General features: G+C 50.2%; 1 protein-coding gene across 3 annotated transcripts in view; it reads left to right on the forward strand.

The window, feature by feature from the left end:
- The first annotated feature begins 8,552 nt into the window (after window positions 1-8,552).
- The window catches only part of RAB11FIP5 (RAB11 family interacting protein 5), a 29,331-nt gene continuing 12,893 nt past the window's right edge, over window positions 8,553-24,990 (forward strand). For 2 of the 3 annotated variants that reach the window (XM_058193832.1, XM_058193834.1), the window contains exons 1-3: window positions 8,553-9,072; window positions 19,975-20,414; window positions 20,755-21,373. In XM_058193832.1, coding sequence (XP_058049815.1) covers window positions 8,675-9,072; window positions 19,975-20,414; window positions 20,755-21,373 — 1,457 coding nt within the window. In that variant the 5' untranslated portion in view covers window positions 8,553-8,674. Of the gene's footprint in view, window positions 9,073-17,804; window positions 18,261-19,667; window positions 19,876-19,974; window positions 20,415-20,754; window positions 21,374-24,990 lie in introns of those variants that run through there. The other variant, XM_058193833.1, reaches the window with a different exon arrangement.

Genomic DNA, 24,990 nt, shown 5'->3' on the forward strand with positions numbered 1-24,990 from the left:
GTCTGATATCTACGTTGAATATAGTCAATCCATTTTTTCCATTCCTTTAAGTATCTTTCTTGCGTATTGTCTTTCAAAAAGGCTGATATCTTCGCCATCTCAGCCAAATTGGCAACTTTCAATATCCACTCTTCTATTGTAGATACTTCTTTTTTCTTCCAGTATTGTCCTATTAGTAATCTTGCTGCTGTTATTAGGTTTAAAATCAAATAAAATCTTGAATTGGAATGTCAATGGTTTGAATTCAGCTCAGAAGAGAAGAAAAATATTTCATTATTTGAAACAATTTAGAAATGATGTAATTTGCTTACAAGAAACGCATATTAAACTATCAGATCAAAAGTACTTAATAAACTCAAAGTTAGGTAAACATTTTGTTGCTTCAGCTTTGGAGAAAAAACATGGCATAGTGGTTTATTTGAGAAAAGATATACCAGCCAAGTTAATAGAGGCAGATATTCACGGAAGATATATTGCTATTGAACTTACAATAGAAACAAAAAGGACCCTCTTGTTTGGTATATATGCACCCAATCAGCAACAAGAAAATTTTTATAGAATGTTGTATGATAAGTTGATTCTATGGAATTATAAATTGTGTATTATATTGGGAGATTGGAATGGAGTAATAGATACACGAAAGGACAAGAGAATTTTTTCTAAGAAGATACCTGCACATGCAAAACTGCCTAAATCCTTTTTCGACATGATAGAAGATTTCGAGTTGAGAGATGTATGGAGACTGCGGAATTTGGAGGAAAGAGACTATACTTTTTTCTCTGATAGGCATCAATCCTTCTCACGTATTGATTTTATTTTAATTTCTAATTATTTGCTTTTTAGGGTGAAGAAAACTAAGATATTTCCAAGATGTTTGTCTGATCATAGACCTGTTTGGATGGAATTGCAATATGGAAAAGAAGGTAGAAGAACTTGGAGATTAAATGAAAATTTGTTTAGATATCAGGATAATGTAATTCAATGTAAAAAGCAGATGAAAGAATTTTTTGATTATAATTTGAATAACGAAACATCGATAGAAATGATTTGGGACGCTAGTAAAGCTTTTATGAGAGGTGTATTAATATATATTAATAATAGACAGAGAAATAAGCAACAAAGACAGCGTAGGTATCTAGAAGAGGAAATTTACAAGAAACAACAATTATTAATACATAACCCGCATGATCAAAAACTTAAAGATGCAATAAAGTTATTACAGAATCAATTTAATATGATAATGGCTGATCAGGTGGCAACAAATATACAATATGCCAAACATAATACTTTTTGTAATGCAAATAGACCTGGTAGGTGGTTAGCATACACCTTAAGGAAAAGACAAAAACAACGTACTATAGAAAAAATAGAATATAAAGGCAAAGAGAGATCAACAGGATAAAATTAAAAAAGCTTTTTTAGAATATTATACAAATTTATATCTTAAAGATAATATATTGAACAGGGATATTGATAACTATTTGAAGGAATATAAGGTTAAAAATTTAACTTTAGAACAAACGGATGAACTGAATCAGCCTATAACCTCTGAAGAAATTATTTTGGTAATTAAACAATTAAAAATGGGGAAAACTCCTGGTACGGATGGGCTCACAGTTAGTTATTATAGGAATTTACAGGATGAGATGTTAGGTCCACTTAAGGAATTATTTAATCAGATACAATTAGGAGGGGGAATTCCCCCCTCATGGAGAACCTCTTTTATTTCATTGATACCAAAAGAGGAACAGGATTGTTCTAAACCTGGGAATTATAGGCCAATCTCACTTTTAAATAATGATTATAAGATTTTTGTTAAAATAATAGCTAATAGATTAATGTTGATTTTGCAGCGAAGAATTCATAATGATCAATCTGGATTTATAAAAGGGAGACAGATGAGGAATAATGTTAGGCAGATTGTTAATTTACTGGAGTATTTAGAAAAGAAAATTTTTTTCCAGCAGCATTTATCTTTCTTGATGCAGAGAAAGCTTTTGATCGATTGCATTGGGATTTTTTATTTAAATTAATAGAAAAGATGCAATTTGGAGATGGTTTTACAAGAATAATTAGGGCAATTTATGGAGAGCAAACAGCACAGATTATAATCAATGGTAGCTTAACAGAAACTTTTATGATTGCGAAAGGAACAAGACAGGGATGTCCTTTATCACCATTATTGTTTATTTTAACTCTAGAACCATTATTGGATAAAATACGAGAAGTAAAGGAGATAGAGGGAATTAGAGTTAGGCAACATGAATATAAACTAAGAGCTTTTGCAGATGACCTGGTGATTACTTTAACAAACCCTATAAATTCTAGTAAATCTTTGTTGGAAATAATTGATCAATATGGGAAGGTTTCAGGGTTTAAGGTAAATCAGAAAAAGACAAAAGTGATAATAAAAATATGGCCAGACAACAGAAAGAAAAACTAGAGGAAATAACAGGATTTGAAATTGTAAAGAAGGTTAAATACTTAGGGTTTATATTACATCGTCAAATGTGAAATTGTATAAGAATAACTATGAGGTTTTATGGCAAAAGTTCAGAAGGAGTTGATTGTTTGGAAAAATTGCAATTATCTTTGCTGGGAGAATTGCTGCTATTAAAATGAATGTTTTACCTAGATTTTTATTCCTCTTTCAGATGATACCAATAATTAAGAAAGATAAGAATCTTGAGGAATGGCAGAAGGGAATTAACAAATTTATATGGGAAGGTAAAAAAGCTAGGGTTAAAATGAAAATAATTCAAGATTCTCGGGAAAGGGGAGGTTTAAAAATGCCCAATTTTAAATTATACTATGAAGCAGCTGCTCTCTCTGCAATAAGTGATTGGTTTAATTTAACGGAGGAGAGAATTTTGAATATAGAAGGTTATGACTTGCTATATGGATGGCATGCATATTTAATTTATGACAAAAAAGTGGATAAGGCCTTTAAAAATCATGTGCTAAGAACTGCTCTTCATGTGTTTGGAAAAATACTCTTATAAACTAAATTATAAGGTTCCTATATGGGCAAGTCCTAGACATACAATAGAGAATATAAATATAGAACAGAATCAGGAAATGATTACATATAAAGATCTTTTGTATACTGAAAGAGGTAATTTGCAATTAAAATCTCTGCAAGTATTAAAGAGGAAGGGAAAAATTATACTTGGTTTCAATATGAGCAACTACGTGCTAGATGGAAGGAAGATCAGAAAATTGGTATAGAGCAGAACGAGGGAAATTTGGTAAAGCAAATTAGAAATCAGTCTCAGGAGCATATAAAGAGATTGTATAATGTGTTACTTGAAATAGATTCTGAAAGGGACTTGGTAAAGGACTGTATGATAAAGTGGGCACAAAATTTTCAGGAGCCAATATTATTGGAAACTTGGGAAAAATTTGGGTTAGAAATGTTAAATTCATCCAGGCACAGAATTTGAGGGAAAATTTTTATAAAATGTTTTATAGATGGCATTTAGATCCTAAAAAATTATCGTGTATGTATCCAGATATGCAAGCAAAATGTTGGAGATGTAATTGTGATGACGCTACATATTTTCACATTTGGTGGACTTGTAAGGATATAAAGGCCTTTTGGATAAAAATTTGGTGGATCTTACAAAATGTTTTGAAAAAGAAGATAAAGTTCCTGCCGCAATTTTTTTTGTTGGGAATTATTACGGATTGTACAGTAATTGAGACTAAATTGATTTTAAATCTAATAACAGCAGCAAGATTACTAATAGGACAATACTGGAAGAAAAAAGAAGTACCTACAATAGAAGAATGGATATTGAAGGTTGCCAATTTGGCTGAGATGGCGAAGATATCAGCCTTTTTGAAAGACAATACGCAAGAAAGATACTTAAAGGAATGGAAAAAATGGATTGACTATATTCAACGTAGATATCAGACTAAGAGTTATCAGACTGTTTTTGAATGATTATGATGTATTATTTTTGATTGTTTTCGGGGGAAGTTAGGAATTGATGATTGTAGGGGTATAATTAAGTTGGGATGAAAATTTTTTAGCATATGTTTGTTTTATTTTTAACTATACCTTGTGTTCGTTCGGGGAAGTCGGGGGGGGGAGGGGGGGAAGGGGAAAAAATTTTTTGTAAAACTTTTTGAATAAAAAAAAAAAAAAGAAACTTAAATCTGGCCACTTGCTCCACTCGGTCTCCATTGATAAGCAAGAGCTGGATGTCTGATCTATTCCACTATAACAACCTTGGTCTTATTGGCGTTAAGGACCAAATTATTGTCTCCAACTACGGAAGTAACCGTTCTACCTCATCTCGATAGGCAGACTCATCCCACCCACCCCAGTTCAGTCCCACCACTGTTATATCATCTGCAAATTTAACAATAGTATTACTAGCGTGAGTCGAAATGGCAGTCATGCACATAAAGAGTATAGAGTAAGGGACTCAACATGAAACCCTGTGGTGTACCAGTGTTAAGAATAAGGGCTGAAGAGATATGATTACCTAATCTGATCCTCTGAGAGCGGCCAGACAGGAAATCCATAATCCATAGGCAGATTGAATAAGAAAGCCCAAGATCCGTAAGTTTAGACACAAGTCTATGTGAAAGTATTGTGTTAAATGCAGAGCTAAAATCTACAAAAAGCATCCTCACATACCCTCCCCCTCCCCCACTATTCCAAATGAGTCAGAGCAGTGTGAAGAGTGATGGCTGTAGCATCCTCTGTAGATCTATTTCTTCTGAATGCAAATGGGTGTTTATCAAATGTGTGTGGAAGACCAGGAATGATGTGCCGGCAGACCAATTTCTCAAAGCACTTCAGGATGATAGGAGTGAGTGCCACCGGTCTGTAATCGTTGAGATTATTGATAGGGAACTTCTTTGGCGGAAGCCTTCAAAAAAGATGGAACAGTGGATTAGGATAGTAGACTTTCTTGGCTTTTGGAGAACTGAAGAAGCTTCTTAGATGAGAAGTGAAACATTTTCAAGGGAAAAAACCCAAGAAAGTCCAGTTGTCTTTCGAAAAGCATCTTTGGGGTGTCAGCTCAATCGACACCCACTTTTCAAAAGCAGACCGCTCGCATCTGGACCGCACTTGCCTCTTGTCAGCTGCAAAGCACTTCTATGTGCTCATCGTGAATCTCCAAAAACTCTTCCTTCTTGACGACAAGAGACCGATGGCTCGCCAGACTTGCTGATTTTAATAAAATAACAGTTGGATAATCCAATTGTTGGAGTGTTTTTAGTTGAATTTTTAATATCCCATTACCATCACATTCCCTACGGTGCTCCACCAGGCAATTGTGAAGACGGAGCAGGATTTAATCTTGAGAGTAATAGAAATATAAGGATTACTTGCAAGGAATTTAAATCTGCAGGGCCAGATGACCCACCCATGAGGGTTCTCGAGGAATTAATGGGTGGTCTGGCCAAATTGGTATGCGTTGTCCTGTGCTCTGTAAACACAGGAAAACTGAGAAAAGCTGAATTCTTTCAACTGCAGTGGTGGAGAAAATTATTAATAATTCTTTGGGCCTAACTAATAATTCAGTGTCAACCTTGAGCCCTGTCAGGATCGAACTCCAGGCTGTGGACAGAGTTTGCCTGCAATCCAGCACTGTAACCACTGTGCCACCAGGGTTCCTTCATCTCTTATTCCACTGAGAGCCACCTTTCCATGTTCAAAGATTGGCCAGAGCTACAGCAGCGGACAGATGACCAGAAGGTTCCCAAAGGACATTGGGGAAACCTTGGTCGGCTCCGGGAGACACCTTGGTTGGACCATTTCCCCCAGTTCTCCACTCTGGAGCTTCAGAGCCATCTCAAACCGATCATGACTGCTCACAAAGCTACCCAGGAAAGTCCTCCTTTTTCAAAGCTGTCTGCCTGGGGCCAGATGTGAAGAGGGGCAGGGCAATGGCCAGAGTGGCAGACCCGACATTTTTAGCTACTTGAGAAGCAGCTTAGGACATTGCGGTCACACCACTGAGTGATCCGTCTAGCTCAGAAAGGAAGATGATTGTTCAGCTGGTGGTCAGTCCAGAGCAATGTTGCTCAACCTTGAGTAGATTTCAACTTCCAGAATTCCCAGATGACCTGTTGGCCAAGGAATTCTGGGAGTTGAAGTCCACACATCTTTTAAGTTGCCAAGGTTGAGAAATATTGGTTTCTTAGAGCATCTTTGCAGTATTTTTTTTTTTTGCATTTATATCCCGCCCTTCTCCGAAGACTCAGGGCGGCTTACACTATTGCAAGCAATAGTCTTCATCCATTTGTATATTATATACAAAGTCAACTTATTGCCCCCAACAATCTGGGTCCTCATTTTACCTACCTTATAAAGGATGGAAGGCTGAGCCAACCTTGGGCCTGGTGGGGCTTGAACCTGCAGTAATTGCGGGCAGCTGCTGTTAATAACAGACTGTTGCTGAGCTTCTGGTCCATGAGTGGCAGTTCCTCCGGACTGTGGCCGTATCACCTCCTCACCTGCAGCTACAACCAAAAGCAACTTCCCTCTCCTCTTTTAGCTCTGTCAATGTAATGCATGCTCTGTCAGTGCTTTGACCCAGGACTAAACCCTGGATAATGAATGTCTGGCTAGGCATGAAATAGCAGAATTGCATTGGAGGCCCACCATTACTGTCACTAAGGTTTCCTTGGCTGGATTGCAACCTGAAAGAAATGGAGACCCCAAATGTTTCCCTTCCTTTCCCAGCAAAGGCTGGTTGCAGCCTCTCCTGCACTTGCAATAATCTAGATGACCATTAGATGGCAGCAAAGACAAAGAGCAAAGAAAAATTTGCCCCCATAATCTGCCAGCCTTGCAAGGTAGTCCAAATGCAAAGCACATTCAGGAATATTAGCGCTGTATTTATTATTATTATTATTATTTTTTAATTGAAAGAGTTTTAAAAAACAAAAACATTTTTCCCCCTTTTTTCCCCCTCCCTCCCAAAAAAACAACAACAAAAAAAAACCCTTCTCCCCCCCCCCGCCTTCCCGGGTCAATCACAAGGTATTGTTATACATAAACCAAGCATAGAATAAAATTTTCCCTTCCAATCCAAATAACCACATCCAAAGCTTTTCATCTCCCAACCCCCTCCCTATTACATAAAATAACTTTCTAATTATTCAAAGGCAATCTGATATTTCTTAATCTGATATCTGTTTTGTAGATAATCAATCCGTTTTTTCCATTCAATTAAATATTTTTCCTGCGTATTGTCTTTTAAAAACGCTGAGATTTTAGCCATCTCAGCCAAATTAATGACTTTCAGTATCCATTCTTCTATTGTAGGTACCTCTTCTTTCTTCCAGTATTGTCCAATCAACAGTCTTGCTGCTGTTATTTATTGTAAAGCTATGTTAATAGAATCTTGCAAGTGAAGGTACATGGCTCCACCCCCTTCACCCTTATGGTCCAAGACACTCGGGAGGATTCCCTTCTGAGACATTTGCCATTCCTTCTGTGGGCTCAGGTGCCTCTGATCTGACCACGGCCTAGTCGGCGGCTCTTCCTCCTGTTTCCCAACAGAAGGGTACCATTCCCACATACCATTACAAACAGATCTGATTCTTCTGGTCTCGCTAGTCCCTTATTTAAGTTATTTAAGTCCTTTGCTGAAGACCCGGTTGTCCTTCCAGGTCTTGGGGGAGGGGTCAGTGACTTTTGCGGTTTGCTTTGACTTTTTGTACTTTGCTTTTCTGGTCTCTTGTATTTTTCTTTTAGTAAGCTGGGTTTTAGTTGTAAGCTAACCTGAGACACAGGGGAGTCCAGTGGTCTATAAAATTCAGTTTTCCCACTTGGATAAATACTCGGCCCTTCCAGGGTCCCTAACCCCAGGGCCTCCCTGGACCTGACCCTCTTCTCCTGCTCAGCACGTGCTCTGCTCTGCGCATGCTCGCGCTCTAGACCCCCCCCCCTTGTTCTGGAGTGCCGAGCCTGCCGCTTCCCCCCCCCCCGGGGCTGGTCCTGCAGTTACCCCAAGGCCCCCTCCCCGGTGGGAGCTGTCCGAAAGCGGGGGGGGGACCCTGGTTAACCCGGGCTTCGCGGCCTCTGCGGGGCCCCTCCAGGCTTCCACCAGCGGGGCGCCCCCGAGTTGGCGGTGGGCAGCTGCTCCGTTTCTGGCAGAGCTCTCGGCTGACGGCCGATGCGCGGGGCCGGGGTGGTAGAAGCCGGCTGGGACGCTGGGAGCGGAGTGCCCGACGGGGCGGCCGGAGGAGGGCCGGGCCGAGGGGCGGCCGCGGGCGCTGCAAAGTCTCGGAGCGCGGAGGGGGAGCAGCCGGGGCTGCCCGAGGGGCGCGACAGGCTCCCTCCGCACTGGAGCCGAGCACCCGGCGGGCCAGGCTGGGCTCTCCCTAGCGGGGCCTCCCCGGCAACCGTCCGGCCCAGCCTCCCCCGAAGTTGGGGTGCGCAAAGCGGCCCGGAGGCTCCTGGCGTCCGGGAAGCGCTGCGCGGGACGCCCCCCCGGCCGGCCGGCCGGCCGGACGCGGGGCGGAGCCAGCTGGCAAGGGCGGGGTCCTCGCGCGGGGGCGCTGGGCCGGGCGGGGCGGGGCCAGCCGACTGCAGCTGCAGCACCGCCGCGCCTGCCTGCCGCTCCTCCGCCCGCTTCGCTCGCCGCCGCCCGCGGGAGCCGGAGAAACTTTGCCGCAGGAGCTTCCCCCCCCCACCCCCGCCGGGATGAGCCTGCCTTGGGCGGACGAGGGGCCTCCGGCGGCGCCGCCGCCGTCCTGGCTGCCCAGCCACGTGCAGGTGACGGTGGGGCAGGCGCGGGGGCTGCGGGCCAAGGGGGGCCCGGGCGACGCCGCCTTCGTGGCGCTGCAGCTGGGCCGGCAGAAGCACCGCACCGCCGTGGCCGCGCAGAAGGGCGGCTGTCCGCGCTGGGCCGAGCAGTGCGCGCTGGAGCTGCCCCCGCCGCCGCCGCCCGGCCCGCGCCCGGCCCCGCCGCCGGAGCCCGACCCGCAGCTGCTGCAGCTGGTGGTCTGGCAACGAGCGCTGGTGGGCCCGGACCGCTTCCTGGGCCGCGCCGCCCTCCCGCTGGCCGCGCTGCTGCAGGACGGCCGCTCCCACCCAGACCGGTGAGTGCGCGCGGGGCTCCGGGGCTCGTACAGAGCGCGGCTCCCCCTTCATTCTGGCGCTGCGCTCCCGAAACGCCGAGTCACTCCCGGGACGCGGGCGGGGTAAACGACCGACCGACGCAGGGCGGGGGTGCTGGGCGGGGGAAGAAAAGCATTGAGCGGGGGCACCCCTGATCTTCCTGCTTCCCGAGCCCCCCCCCCAGAGGCACTTTGTCCATTCTGTGCAGGAGGGCAGAGAAGGCCTCTCTCGACCCCTGGGGGGGCACTGCTGGATTTCTGGTCTGGACATTTGGGGGGGGTGGAGGTGCAGAAGGCAAACCAGCCCCCCCCCAACAACAACCAGGGCAACCTTGACCCCAAGTCCATTTTCCCAGATGTTGGGCACACCTGAGGCAACACTTGCAGGTTGTCTTGTCCCATCTGGTGGGCTTCCCACTCAGGCCTGTCCCATGGCCGCTGGTGCCCCAAGAGGCCCAGGGGCAGCTGGTTTGCAAAGGAGACCCCTCTCTGTGGGGCCTGTGATCTCCTGCATTGGAGGCAGGGACTGCTGGTGGCACTGGGGCCAGTGTGCTTGGGGGTCCCTTAGCAGAATCTTTGGCTAGCCCCATTGTGGAATGGGGAATCGGAGGGCCTGGCGCTCTGAGGGATGGTGCCCTTCTGTGGCGGGTGACTAGCACTGTCTGCCCTGAGAGAGTGTGTGCTCATGTAGGTCTGTGGGGGCCCTGGAGCAGCCAGGTTCCCCGGCTGGCTGGCTGGCTTGGCCTCCCCCTTAACCCTGGCTCCTGGCAGGTTTCAGGCGGGAGGTGGTGGTGGTTAGAAACTGGTGTGGCTGTAAAGGACCAGGGCTGCTGCATGGCTGCCTGGTCTCCTCAGCCTTCTGGGCGGTCATTGCAGGAGCCGCTCCCAGATCCTTCTGCAACTCCCCCCCTCCCCCGGCAGAGATGGTGGTGAGTGGATTCTGTCCCATCCGGTCCATTTGGTGAAGCTGCACAGATTGTTCCTCACTTCCCCCTTCCTGGTGACCCCAGACAGGCTGGACTTCAACTCCCATAGTCCCCAGGCAGCATCGCCCAAGTTGGAATCCAAGGGCGGTTGTGGAAAGATGACTTTCAGCAGCCGGTACTAAAACCCACCTAGCTTGGCGGTTGGTTCTGTCACATAAGTCCGGTTTCCATTACACTCGGCAGGTGTCCAGTTGGGGCCTCTTGGGAGGGGGCTTTGCAGCTTGGGATGCCAGTGTGGGAGAGCCGTCTTGTGGGGTGCCTCCTCCCGGCCAGATTCCAGGGGAGGGGTCGGGGAATTGACCAGTCCCTGCTGGAGGGCACTGGGCGCTCTCTGGGAGAACCTGCCTTTCCGTCCATGCCCAGCAGCATTGTTGATCTGACCTTGCTGAAGGCCCCTGTTGTTACAGCCAGAGAGCCCACCAGCTGCACCCAGGGTGTGTCGTGTGCTGACTTTGGCCCAGGTTGTGTTTTTGTTCTGTGTTTTTGAATAGCTAAACTGTTTGGTCACTTGTTGCCTTCAATATTTCACATTGAGTGGAAAGGAAGTGCAATATTGGCCAGAAGGGAACCGTGTGCGGGCCTGCAGGGAGGGCTGAGTGGGTGGCTGGGCTGCTGCTGCTGCTGCTGGCACTGCCAGGGCATTCTTCCTGCCTGGGTGCAGAGCATCAATTAGGGTGACACCCTGACTTGTCCCATAGGAAACTCCCTGGCCCCCCTCTCCTTCGTCTTCTTGGGTGCTCCCTGGCCCAGAAGCTCCTTCTGCTCCCTGCTTCAGGGCAGGCTAGTTTCATCACAGGCAATTGCTCCAAATGCTACACAATTGTGTGAACTCGGGGCTGTTCGCTTGAGATAAGGCTGACTGTTTGTTCTCCGGCTACCTCTGGGCCTCCCCTGGCAAAGTCCGTCTGTGGTCATGACCACCTCCACAATAGGCCTGTGCCTGCAGGAGCGGCAGAAGCAGCACCTCCTGCTTGCCTGTGTGCTCCCCTCTGGTCCTGCATTTTCAGGCATTGTGAGATGAATCTACCAGAAATTGCATTGGAAGAAGGACGGGGTTGTTTCTCCGGGATAATAAGAAAATAATTTCAAGGAGCTAAATTTAGCTTAGCACTAGGACTAACCTCCGAAGAGGAGTGTTGGGGTGGAAGAAGCCATTTCTGCAACCTCTTACAAAGTCTCCAAAAAAAATAGGGCAGATCCCAAAAAAAAACGGATGCTCCTTGCTGCCGGTTGGTGCATCTCACCTGATGGACCTCTGGACATCGCAATTCACTGGCATCAAGACTGAAATGAAAGGGGGCTGCGAGGGGAGGGGCTCGGTGCCAAGAGGAAGGAGGGCAAGCAATGGGCCTGGGCAAGGAAAGGCTCCTCCTGTAGAAAGTGTGGGCTTCAGCCATGGAGTCACGAAACAGGCAGAGAAGACTTGGTCCCGATGGAAGCAAACGTGGCTCTTGACGCTGGGCGTTCTTCCCTTGTATTTCGGGACCTGAAGAGCCTTGCTGGAAGCGAGAGTATCTGTAGCTCAGAGCTGGAATGAAGGGCTCAGCCAAGCTCAGCATCCAGGACCCTCCCAAACTTCAGAGCTTTTGGAATCCTGATGGTGACCCGCCCTTTGAGCAGAATGTGCCACCGGAATCCAGAGAAGCCACACGCTCCTTTCGGGGTGTGGAAGGAGGCCATCTGACAGCCAGGGTTCCTTCCTCTGGTCGCTTTCAGGGCCGGCGTTGCTTCCGAGCGAGATGGTGCAATTTCCCCTTCTCTCACCAGCTGCTGCCCAGCGCGGGACTGAGCCCGGTGCAAAGGGCTGTGGGTAGTTGCAAGTCTGCATGAGCTGCGGGTGGAAGGTTTCCTGGCTGTGTTGAAATCTTAACACTAATTATGGCTCTTGGCTGGCTCAGGAATGGCCACTGTCCACAATGCAGAAGAGCCTCTGCCTTCAGCGGACAACAGCCTTCCCTTCCATTAGTTGGGAGTGTTGGAAATCCCATGTCACCTTTTCGGGAGAACCCTGGAAAAATAAAAGTAAGGTTCTCAGAGTGGCCTAAGCCAGAATTCCTGTATAGCTGCCGTACTGCCTGGGAATGCCAGGAATTGGTCTGAAACCAGAATAGGAGAGCTCTTTAATTATAGGGATAACCTGGGCAGCAAAGATAAAAATGCAGAACAATTTACAAGCCACCGTGACATCTCCTTCACATCCTAAAAGCCACAGCCTTCCAGAATGTCCAGGGGAGTCAAAGCTAATAGAGTGGAGGCTGTTCCCCAGGGTAGGTGCCATGACAGAAGGCAACACAACGTCCTGGGTCTCTCCAGGCCCCACTGCTTCACCTAGAGCAGCGGTTCTCAACCTTTATAGTGCTGTGACCCCTTTAATACAATTCCCCACGATGTGGCGACCCCAACCATAAAATTATTTTCATTTTGAATTTATCGCGCCTGAAGCCGTCTTGGCTAGCGATCTGAACTGCTTGTGATTGCCTTGAGGACGGAGGCATTAAAGCGGAGACTCCTCCCCTATTAAGTTTATGGCGCCTGAAGCCAGATTAGGCTCGCGATTGGGAGTGATTGCAGCTGGCTTGAGAGGGAGACATCAGAGCAAAGATTTCTCTCTTTTTTAATTCATCGCGCCTGAAGCCGAATTCGGCTAGTGATTTGAAGAGCCTGCAGCTGGCTTGTGGAGTCAACCATTGGAGCGCAATTCTTCGACTCGCAAGTATACTTCCCATATTTCCGATGGTCTTAGGCGACCCCTGGCAAATCGTCATTTGACCCCCAATGGGGTCCCAACCCACAGGTTGAGAACCGCTGACCTAGAGGATATCTGGGGCAGCCTGCCCTGCCGGATCTGGAATGCAGCCCTCGTTGGCTTACAAGTCCAAACATCAAGGTCCTTTCTTTGCACTTTATGGCTGAGCAGAGCCTGAAGGATGAAAAGCTGGAGGTCTTAGGCCTTTTCCCTCTCCCTGAAGCCTTCAGGCCCGCCCCCCTTGTCTTGGTGGTGCCCACTACCCTCCTTCGCTTCCCATAACCTGGCAGCATTGCAATCTGCCTTGATTCCTTTTGAGTGGCTCTGGCAATCTGTGAGAGTGAAGGACACCCTCTGTCTGCTTTTGGGGTGAGCCAGGTGAGGAAACAGGTGCTGCCCCCGATTCCAGGAATGCATGTTTATTGTTGTGGAGAATCTTGAAAGTCTCTCTCTCCCTCCCTCCTTCCTTCCTCCATTCCTTCATCAGGGTGATCTCCACACCCAGCAGAGGAAATGGCAGTTTTGTGCAGCCACTGTGTAAAATATTTTGGACTTAAAGCTGAGAACCATTGGGGTTTAGTGACTTCATACGGAAAGGTGGCCATAAGCTGCCCAGGTGATTGAGTGATTCACTATCAAAACATTCAGCATCTCAAAATTCATGCATTTCCTGAAAAACACACCCGTTGTTCTTAGGACTCAGAGTTGGAAAGGACCTAAGAGGTCATCAAGCGTCACCTCTTGCGTCCAGCAGCATTCACTACGCCAACCCTGCTTGTTGGCTGTCCAGCCTCTGCAGGATAACTTTCAGTAAAGGAGAAGAAGCCATGCCAGGCATTAATTGGGTTTCTCTTCCTGACCAGGAGTTCTTCCTTAGGTGTCTTCCTTCCTTCCTTCCTTCCTTCCTTCCTTCCTTCCTTCCTTCCTTCCTTCCTTCCTTCCTTCCTTCCTGTGACTTCAGGTCTTCCCCTCTGGAGTGAGGGAGAATTCTGTATGTCCAAACTCTCTACAATGTCACGGCCCTTTGGGTGTCTGAAGACAGCTCTCAGCCTCTTCCCCCCCCTCCTGCAAATTCTCTTCATCCCCCCCTCTAAATTGAACACCTACCTATCAGTTGCCTTCTCCACGCCTTGGTGGGTGTGGGCCCCTGGATGAAAGGAGGGTTGTGTCATCACGATGATCTGCAGCCTTCTACTCCCCAAGTTGGTTGGATTGTGGCTTCTGAGGATGCCGGTTGGGGAAGGATGGCCTTGGTTTGGGCTGGGGGAGAGGACAGGAGGAGAACCCTAATCAGTGGGAGCCAGGCTTCCCAATAGGCCTGCAATTATGCATGGACTTTCTGTGCAAGCAAGAGGGGCAGGAATGTCAAGGGGTCGGCCTGTTTTCCAAAGCACCTGAAGGCAGGAGAAGCAGCAGCGGATGGAAACTCATCAAGGAGAGGAGCAACCTGGAACTAAGGAGGAATTTCCTGACAGAATAATTAAACAGTGGAACGGATTGCCTCCAGAATTTCTGGGTGCTCCAACACTGGAGACTTTCAAGAAGAGACTGGACAGCCTTTTGTCTGAAATGTTACAGGGTTTCCTGCTTGAGCAGGGGGTTGGACTAGATAGAAGATCTCTAAGGTCCCTTCCAACTCTGTCTTGTCTGCTCTCGTGCTGGCCTCGCTGCCATAGGGCCTGGTGAAACAGCCTGTGAGTTAATGCCCTTTTAACTTTAAAAGTGAGCTATTGTTTGATTAGGAACAATCCCTGTGGCAGATGAGCACAGCTGGTTTATAGATGTGCTTTGCTTTCAAGAAACTGAGTGTAAACATTCACCTAGTTGTGTTCCTTTCATAAGAATCACTCTCCTCTGATTATCAGACTTTATGCCCTAATCCTGGGGCACTTATTTTCCTTCCTCCGTTTTTTGCCTTTTGTCCCATTTCCTATTTCCAAGGAATTGCTCCAGAGGTAGATCCACCCGGTTTCTCTGGTTTTGCCCTTCTTTGATTTTAATGTGGTAAGATGCCCAGAGTTACTGTGTGGCAAGGTGGGTGGCTAATAAAAATTACAAATAAATAAACAAATTGTCTGGAAGATCACTTGATCTGCTCAAGGGGCCTTCCTCAGCATTGCTAGCAGATGGGTGGTGGTGGAAATATTTCAGGCACCCCACACCCCACTGGAAACTGTCCTGAGCGGATCTGTTTCTGGGGAAAGATTGAGACCTGAGGAGTTTTATTCATTATTTATCTAATTTATATAGCCAGCTATGTCACAAAGAGCTATTTTGGGCAGAGAGCTAAAATAGTGAGCAGATATATAAAATTATCATAAATTATAACACAAACATAAACTAAAAAAAACAGAGCCAGCAAACAATAGGTGAAGGGGTGCTCATAATTTTATTGCTCAGTTTGTCTCCTGCCCCCTTCCCTGAAAGGGGCATCTCTGGCGGGTGGCAGGCGGAAAAGAGACCCGGCTGCAGCCAGGACTGGCCCCCATTTGGCTTTTCCAGCCGTCCATCCTTCAGAAAAGCTCTACTGAAGGGGGAGGGGTTTTATATGTTGTGGCTCGAGACTTTGGAACCATCAGTCACAATGATGTGGTCAGAGTCTGGAAGGCCATTTGGGGTGGGGGGCAGCCTGGTTGCCCTTTGGACCTCCTGCCATCTTTCTGCTGAGAGAGCGCAGCCATCACTGTAGAGGTTGGGGCCTAACTCCAGAGCTTGGCTGCCAGGGCTGGGTGGCACACAAGCCACGCATCAAATGTGTCTCAGAGGCCTCCGCTCTGGGGAAGCAGTTGCTGGTGACTGAAGTGGCTGAAGGAATCCGCTGGCTGAGTGGAAGATCTGGAGTGGGACCACCTGCGGGAAGTCATAGGAGGTGCTTCTTTCTGCTGGCGCTCTTGCGGGCTCTGCTGCTAACTCGGGACGGGAGGCTGTTTCCTCTGAAGGTGCAGGGATCATGGCCAGGAGACCATGGGCTCACGGGAACTGCCCAAGGAGCAGGTGGGAAACAGAACCGGGGGGATTTCAACCTGCAGATCTTGCCAGAAGCAAGATCCCCACCAGCCATCAGCATCCAGATGAGCAGAGATTAACTCCAAGATCAACATCAGGCCAACAGTCAAGTAAGCAATAATCCAATCAAAGAACTGCCAAACCATCGGAGAGCAAGTAGCCCAACCAAAGAACCTCTGAGACCTCCCTCAGCAACACTCAGAGCAACCCCAACTCCTTACTAGCACTGATGATGTTACCTAGTTGGGTCATGAAATATCTGCAAGAAACAACCAAACTCGGAGAGCACAAGGACCCTTCACCCTGACCTTTGTTAGTGTTAGAGTAGACTACTGCCATGCATTTTGTATGGGGCTTCCTTCGAAGAGTTCCTGTTGCTTCAGCAGCCCCTCCTGTGGTGGGGGGAACCGCCGCACACACACAACACTGGTGATGCCAGCTGGGTTTTTGGGAAGGTTCTGAGCTGCTCATTTTGCCCTAAAAGATAGAAACTCCTGCATGGCTTGGCACTCGGTGCCCTCCCTTTACCCATCCCTCCTAAATACAGCCCCCCTCCCCCTCCTGTTCTGGGCAGAGCCCCCAAACTGGTGCTTTTCATTCAGGGCCCTTTCCCCAGAAAAGCACTTGGGGGCTTTCTCGTCTGATGTTTGGGAAATAAAGCAGCACTTTCAGAATTGCTTTGTGGAGTTTTTAGTCTTTCACGGGGACTCCAAGGAATGTATTTATAGACTTGGGTTTTGCTGCTGTTTTGCTGAAATTTGTGTTTTATTTATTGACTTTGGTTTTAATAGGAATATTGTAAGTCACTGGGAGACAAATTGGACCATGGCAGTCAGTACATACTGGGAATGGGGGCAGGGTGCTGGTTTATTCTGTGGCAGCTGAGGAGTAACAAAGAAGAGGGCTAGCTCAAACTAAACCTTGGGGCAGGGAGGGAGGGAGTGTCTGGGAACCCCAGAATAACTCATGTCCAGATTTTGTGATGCAGAGGTGTTGCCCTCTGAGAATAGAACGGTTGGCTTTTGCTTGCTTTAATGCATATGGCAACAATTGTGTGCCCGGCTGGTAGCCCACTGGCAAGAAGAAAAAAGTCTGAGCTGGGAGGGAACCCTCTGCTGCCACTTCTCCTGGGCGCCTCTGGGCAAAGCCTCCAAGGCAGGCAGCCCACTTGGGATGCCAGGGAGAAGAGTAGCAACCAGAAGGAGGGAAGGTTGGAACCTCAGAGGGAAGGGGGTCTTTCCTGTTGCTGGGGCAGGGCTCCCCACTGCTGCTTTGCTCATCTGCCGGCACTCATCCGCTTTGCACAGTAGCCTATTGGGGAAGTGATTTGCAGACCTGTGAAAAGCTGTGGGGAGGGTTGTGGGCCCTCGGCAGCCTCGGCCGGAGCATCTTCAGCTGAGCCCCTTCTGGACTGTCGGGGGTGAGTGGGTTTGCTTTTCAGCGGCTGAGCCAGCAGGCCCATTCCTGAAAGGAATGGAGCACAGAAGCTGGAGATGGCAGACAGATTCTTTGCCAGGTAGGGAGGGCCGTTGGAGACCCTGATCTGTGGGCGCCCTTGACTTGTCCCCTTTTTCCCGGGCCCTTTGCACAGGGCGAGCAGAGTCCCAAAGCCGGCTGCCTGTCCTAGTGAAGTCGGCCAGCCAGGTGTTCTAGCAAATAGAGGAGCAGCGAAATCCGTGCCATTGCGGCTCTCCCTGGGCTTCGGAGAAAGGCCTCTCCGGAGTGTTTCCAACCAACCCCAGGCTGGATTGCTGTGGATCGGTTTCCTCCTTCGCTGTGGGCCGGGTATTTTGGAAAGAGTGCGATGATGCTGACGGGCCTCCACTGAGTCATGTGCTCCAAAGTGCTTCCCCGAAGCTTCTCCAAATAAACATTTCTCTGGAAATGGGCTGGCAGGGAAGAGCTGAGGAAACGGATAGGCGGCCTGCAGGCTGCCTGGGAGGAAAAGCTCCTTGGCCTTGGAGCCGGGAAAGGGATGGGGCCTCCCTCCCTCCCTCCCTTCTCGGCCTGCAGTCTCTCAGCTCAACCTTTTAGAGAACTTCTCCCATCTCTGCTGCCTCAGAAAACATGAGGCAGAAGAGCAAGCAACGATTTATGCAAATATAAAAGTCTACGGAAGCAAATTTCAAGGGCGACCTACCTGGGGCTGCTGCCCTTGAAGAGCATCCGGGAGCTTCAGCTCGGTGGTGGTTCACGGCGCCTGTTTTCAACGCGTGGGACACTCCGCCAGCGGCATTGGTTCCGAGTCTGCTTCCAGCTGGTGGTCATGATTTGTGACTGGATTCTCTGCCCGGTCCTTTCTGCCCATGGTACCCGGTCTGGCAGGATGGGCACGCTCGGGTCCCGTCAGCCAGGGATTGCTGGTTGCTGGGCCTGGGAGACGGGCCTTTTCTGCCCTAGCGCCCGTCCTCTGGCATGGCCTCCTCCTGGAGGTTAGGATGGCCCCAACCCTCCTGCTGGCCTTTCGTAATGCCCTGGGCCTGGGGCACTGAATGTGGGGAGGGAGGGGCCTGGCTCCTGCCTGGGGGAGTGACTGCTTTGCATTTTGGTTCTTGTAGTTATGATCGTAATGGCGTTTACTCTTCTCATGTGACGGTTCACCAGGTCGAGATGGGCGACTATATAAATTGACCAAATCAAACCCCCCCCCCCCAAAGTGGGCTCAGCTTCCTTGGGGCTGAGTAGCAGAGTCAGGATTCCCTCCCTCGGTTCCTGGAAGCCCCAATACATCGGGGGGGGGGGTGTGGGGGGAGATCGAGGGCGGCTGCCGTTGTGCCCTGCTTTGTTTGAAGGGTGGGGTCAAGATCTCATTAAGGACCAGGTGGGCCGTTCCAGCTCTGCCTTCTGTGGTTCTGTGAGCTTCTCTGCCAACCTTCTTGCCCGGCGAAGGCTGGGCTGGCACTTTGCATGAGGAAGAAGAGCAGAGGGGGAGGCCGAGTTTGCCTCCTTCGCCAGGGTAGCCTGGCTGCCCCCTTACACCCTGCCTTTGCTAACCTGGGGGTGTGGGGGGGTCACTTAGGGACTAGTATATATTTTCTCTTGTGGAAAGAATGGCTTGCTCAGCAATTTTTCTGGCTTGGATTCTGGGAGCTGAAGTCCATGGGTTACAAAGGGGCCATGGCCCCCATAGGGTGTAGGGAGAAAGGAGACATCCAGGAACCATTACAGCCACTCAGCCCTGGGCAGGAATCTGGGCACAGTAGAGACCCTCCCTAGTTTGGGGGCTGTGAAGGGGAGGGGGAGAAGAAATGGACTTTCAGACTTCAGCCTTACAAGCTGCTTTATTGTAAGATTATATTTACAGGGTCTTACAAGCCTGAAAGTCCATTTCTCTCCCCCTCCCCAGTCCTCTTTACCGCTGGAGAAACAGGGGAGGGTCTTTCCTGATCCTCTGGTCCTTCCCATCTTCCTGCTGTTGCCCATATGGCCATTCTGGGATACGATTGCATCCAGTTCGTTGGCATCTGTTTCACTGGCACAGAGGGGCCATTTTATGACAATTGGCATGCGGGCAAAGTTGGGACCCAGCAGGGTCTCTGCGGTCTCATAGGGGAAGGTGCAAGGGTGGGGGGCACAGAGCTTAGCTAGAGCGGACCCTTTGCACATTGTCATTGGGGGGAGCGTGGTAGGTTGCAGCCAGGCAGGTGCGGTCATCCAGGTGTGTGGATGAGGCAGCTGCTGGCTTTTCTTGGTGGAAAGGGGGAAGACCCCGCTCTGGAGGGAGCTCTGCTGAGACGGGGCAGAGGCTTTCCAGGGCAGCTCAGAAGGAATTGGCCTGGCTGTTTACAGGGTTTTTTGTTTTTGTTTTGTTTACATTTATACCCCGCCCTTCTCCGAAGACTCAGGGCGGCTTACAATGTGGGGTGGGGTGTGCCGGAGCGGAGCAGAGGACCCTCCATGCGAATCCTGCTCAGGGCAAGTGCCAAGAAGAGGAGCCTGGGAGAGGGTGGCAGAGAGCAGGGCATCTCTAGGCACTCCCCAACCTGGTGCCCCGGAATTGCAGCTTCCAGATATTCCTGCCAAGGGACTGGACAGCACTGGAGCCAGGTGGCTGCTTTGGGGAAGGGTAGCTGGGAGTGGGGTGTCGTGAGGACGTCGGGGGGGAGTGTCTCTGGGTTGATGCCTCCCTCCCTCCTGTCCCCCCAGGTGGTACAAGCTCCACTCCAAGCCGGGCAAGAAGGAGAAGGAGCGAGGTGAGATCCAGCTGAGCCTGCAGTTCATGCGCCACAGCCTGACGGCAAGCATGTTTGACCTGTCGGTCAAGGAGAAGCCGCGCTCGCCCTTCCGGCGGCTGAGGGACAAGATGAAGGGGAAGCACAGCTACGACCTGGACTCCTCCTCCGCCATCGTGCCCAGCAGCAGCGGGGCCCTGGATGACAACTTCCGCTCGGGGGCCCCCAAGGACAAGGTCCGGGCGGGCTTCTTCTTCAAGGGCCAGCTGCGCCGCTCCTCCCTCACTCGTTCCAGCACCTCCCTGGGATCCGCCAGCACCCTCTCCTCCGCCAGCAGCCTGGGAGCCCTGGGCAGCGCCGAGGGGGGGGCACCTTCGCCCAGCCGGCACAGCAGCATCTCAACTGACCCTGCCGGTAAGTAAGGACAGCCAGGGATGGGACTATGCCTGGTGACCTTAGGAAAGACCCCCCCAAGCCCTAGGATTCTAGGATGACCCCCCCCCAGGCCTCCTGGGCCCCTCCCCGCAGATGCTGCTGCTCCTTTTGCTCCCCTGAGTCAGAAAACTGAGTTCCTGCTCTTGTTCCCCCCCCTCCAGGGAAGAAACAAATGGCTGCCCAATTGCAGCAGCCTCTGGCAGGTGGCCCCCTCTGGGTCTCAGGGGAAGAGGGGGCTTTGCCTCTAGGGGCTTTTTGGGAGGCCTGGGCATAACTCCTTCCTTCCTTCCCCCCTTCCCTTCCCTGGCCTCCCTCCCAGGAAGAGACTGTCTGCCCTCCCCCCAGCTGACCCACAAGAGGGCCTTCAGCGATGAGGTGAGCCAGATCAACCTGCTGCCAGAAGCCGTGCAGGGCCTGAAGACCTCAAAGGACCCCTCCTCCGGCTCCTCGCTCTGCATCAACGGGAGCCACATTTACTGCGAGGAGCCCACCCCCAAGCCCTCTTTCCTCTCGCTGGCCCCCTTTCCTGTCGCCCAGATCGATCCCAGCAAGCAGGAGAGGGGCTCGGGGGCCGGACTGCCTGCTGTTGAACCGGACCTGCCGCCCTGGCCTGCCAGCGGTTCCCAGAAAGGACCCCCGAAAGACCTCCCCCGGTTCATCCCCTCGCCCCCCATTTTGGCGGCGCAGGAAGAAGACAAGCTCTCTGTGAAGACCATCGCTCTGAACAAGCAGCGAGCCCGAGCCAGAAGGGAGGAGGGCCTGCAGGCCAAGAGCAAACCCGTTCCCATGGCCGCCCCCGTGGCTTTCCCCCCGGAGGATGAGAGGGACCATCACGGGAGCCTCGGGGGCCACGGCCAGAGCCCCGAGGTGCCTTGGAGTTGCAGTGGCAGCAGCCGAATCAGTCTGAGGGACCCCGGAGAGCCGGTTCGAAAGCCCAGGTGAGCCTCAGTCTGTGGGACTGAGCCAATGGGATGTGGGGGGGGTTGACTGTTTGCCCAAGAAAAGGCCACGGTGCCAGGGAGGGCTGGGTGGGAGCATGGGAGTTTAAAGTGGCGCTTCTGGGCTCCAGAGTCCCTGCTCTTGGGCCATTGGGACAGCCAGCCCTGTTGCTCAGCCTTTGCACCTGGGGTAGAGGCTGGCGCACCTGGGGTGGCTGTCTGAGTTTGGAGGGGGGGTTCCCAACCTTCCCAGTGCCGGGGCTGTCATGGAAATGCCCGATTGGCATAAATCCAGCTGCTGGGCAGGATGGGAGCTGCAGAAAGGAAGGCCAAGGTGGGAGATGAACCAGGGCGGCACCTGGAGCAACGCTGCGAAGCTGCTTCCGCGGCCCCTGTCCGAGGGGGAGCTGGACCCACGAGGACATTGCCTCAGCCCAGCCTGAATTGGGCTGTCTGTGCTTGGCCAGTTCCTGATTGTAACAGGGTCTGCTCTGTCATTAGGGCAGCTGGACATTTGAGTCAGGGGCTCTTTAGAATTTGAACAAGGAGCTGTAAAAGTGGGGAGATCTGTGCTGTCTGAAAGGAAATGCTGGAAGAAGGAGGGAGGGTGTTTTCCTGGGATCCAACCTGCTGAGCACTGGGGGGGGGGCATGTGGGGGGGGGAAGGGGACACAGATGAAAAGCACCTGAAGTCCATTTTTTGCTGCACCAGTCAGGCTCACGAGGAACAGAACAGAGCCCCAGTTCAGCAGTCCCTCTGGATTGTCCCCTGCACAGCTGTAATGGCTTTCAAGTAGGAAACACAGCACCGCTGGGGTTCCCCTCCTCCCTCGCCTGCTTCCTGGCCCCCCATGTACTCTCCAGGAGCCCCCTCTGCCATGAAAAATCCATTTTGTGGCAGCACCGAAAGACCATTTCCACCTCTCTCTCTCTGAAAATGGCGGCCACTGAAATTGGACTGTGGTAATTTCCGGGGCCCTCAGGAGCCCCTGGAGCGGCTCCCAAATGTCACTTTGGGAAAACATGATTAAAATGGTGGAATTGGCGTCTCAGCGTCTAAGCAGCCTCTGTAGCTCTGGGCCCCTCTTTGGGGTTTTGCAGGGTCTGATCTGGGGCTTCCTTGGAGTGTTACTCGGGGCAGTGAAAGGGCCCCTGAGCAGCTTTGGGGGAGGGGAGGGCCCACCTCCCAGAGGGGTCCCTCCTTCCAACACCATCCTTGCTGCGTTGCATAGATTGTGGTGGAGGCTAACAACAATCCACTGGAAATGGTTCCCACAGCTTGAGCAAGGACACCAGTATCATGTCAACGTGATACTGGACGGTGATGACCCCAAGCGCTGGTCAGGCGGCCCCCAAGAAGCTCCTGGAGAAAAGCTGAGGTCCAGTGGGTTAGGAGGAGCAGCAGCAACTTTGGGGCTTCCAAGGTGCCTGGGTTGAGGTGGGGACGTTTCCCAGTTACTGAAGTGCCCAGAGGCAAAAGGACGAAACGCATCTAAGGACGAGATGGAAGAGGGAGGGGGATGATGGCGGGAGGGGTCCAGAACAGACATGGTCAGACCAGAGGCTGATGTTCTGGGAATCTGGTATGGGCGACATCATATTACAGCTGAAGAACAACCAATCCTCCCGTGCGGTCAAGAAAAGAAGACGAAACGGAGTAGCCATCATTAAAAAATGGGGTTAAAGCAATGACCTCGATTCAGAGCCCATCCTACCGTACAGGTAGTCCTTGAGCTACAACTGTATTGGAGCCTCCCCATTATGGCCATAAGTTGTGAGGGTCATAAAACAGGTCACTCACGTGTCTGACCTGATTTTACAAATTTTTTTGCAGTGGTCATTAAGCAAACACCATGGTCATTAAGTGAACCAGTTGTTCACTGTGATCTGTTTTTGCTGAAAATGCCGTAAAACGCAGTCAGGTGGCCATGGGACAATGCAGATAGTCGTAAATGCGGATCAGTTTCTGAGTGCCCCAAATTTGGTCATGTGACCACAGGGGTGGGACCTTTGGAGCTGGGTTCACATTGGCATCCCCAGTGTGATCTTTTCTAACTTTGAATGGTTGCCTGGTTCCTGTGTAGATCCGAGTCTCTAGATTGAACCACCAAAGTGGAAGGGAGTAAACGGGTCTGAGCAATTTTCATCAAATAGGAGACTGGAGCACTACAGTTGGAAGTGAACAAACATCTGGAATAAGAAGATGATGACTTGGCTTCCGGGCTCCAAAAGGAGGAGAGAAAAAGAATCCAGCTTGACAGCAGGCCCAGCCTCAGAGCCTCCCCAGGACACCCTCCCTGGAGACGGTGCAGGGAAGGTCAGAAGTTCTGCCCGGCCAGCAGAAAGCAGGAGATGCAAACTACAGGAAGCCAAAAGATCAGGCCCACGAGGTGTGACCTCAGCCGTATTCCGTATCATCACGCGATAGAGCTAAAAATAGATGTAATGGGTTAGACTTGATGAGTAACTGGAATGATGTCATGGAGCAAAAATACTCTAAAATGCTGCTAAGCAAATAAGGTGGAAAGTCGGTCGGCCGACAGGTTAAAAAACAGAAGCTGAAGGAAGCAAAAGAGACCGAGAGGAAAAATTGCCAGGCTAAACTCTGTGCTACACAGACAGGAAGAAGAAGGCAGGAATTGCAGCTCCATAAGAACCTCAAGGACAAGATTTTTATTTAGGAAGATCTCAGAAGTCAAGAGAACCTTTTCTGCAAAGATGGACGTGGTGAAAGACCAGACAGAAGCAGGAGGGGAAGACCTTGGGCCATAAGAACTTTGTATGTGTGTGTGTGGCGGGGGAAGGGTGGAATCCCAAATTAAAGATGTGTATGAAGATTTATTTATTTATTAAATGTCTTTGCCGCCTGTCTCACTAATTCAGCAACAGGTTTATCCGCTGAATTGTAGCCAGAGTCACCTTAAGTGGGTTTAGAAAATATTTCTTAAAAATTCCGCTGCAGCCATTGTTGAAACATCAGCTGGGCTGTTTTTAAATCTCTTTGCAAGGTGATGCAGTTGAAATTCTGCTTGCAGTTTGGAATCAGGTATCGAAATGCGGCAATGGCCCAGAAAGATGCCACCTGCGTTTTCCTTCATGTGCTCACAGTTGCTCCAGATGTGCCTTTGGAGGAGACAAACCAGCCCCCCCTCCCCACTTACTCACTTTATCCATCTCTGGGGGGAGGGGGGAGTACTAGAAAAAGGAAAAGGGTCCCATGGTTCTGTGATTACACAAAGCCTTTTAACTGTAGATCACAACTAATGGGTAGTTGTTAAAAAGGGTGCATTAGAGGGTAGCTCAAACAGCGTGCCCATTGAAGAACGTTTATTATGGCCAGAAAAGCAGCCATTTGCTTGAAAGATGGCACAAGTAAACAGCTCAGAATTGTGGGAGGATTAAGGCCAAGACTGTAGGAGAAGGACTGGCAGAGCCAGGGGGAGGAGTGAAAAGGGGAACCAGCCTAGAATTGGTACGTAGCCACAAATGAAATAACTCCAACCTCCCTTAAATTGACCCTTATCTGACTCCAAGCGGGTGCTGCTGACCATTGCTGGAGAAGATTCCTGTGGCCAGGCTTTTAGCACATAACTCGGTTAAATTGGACCGTCCTGTGT

This window comes from Ahaetulla prasina, chromosome 8 (assembly GCF_028640845.1).
Source record: "Ahaetulla prasina isolate Xishuangbanna chromosome 8, ASM2864084v1, whole genome shotgun sequence".
Lineage (NCBI taxonomy): Eukaryota > Metazoa > Chordata > Lepidosauria > Squamata > Colubridae > Ahaetulla > Ahaetulla prasina.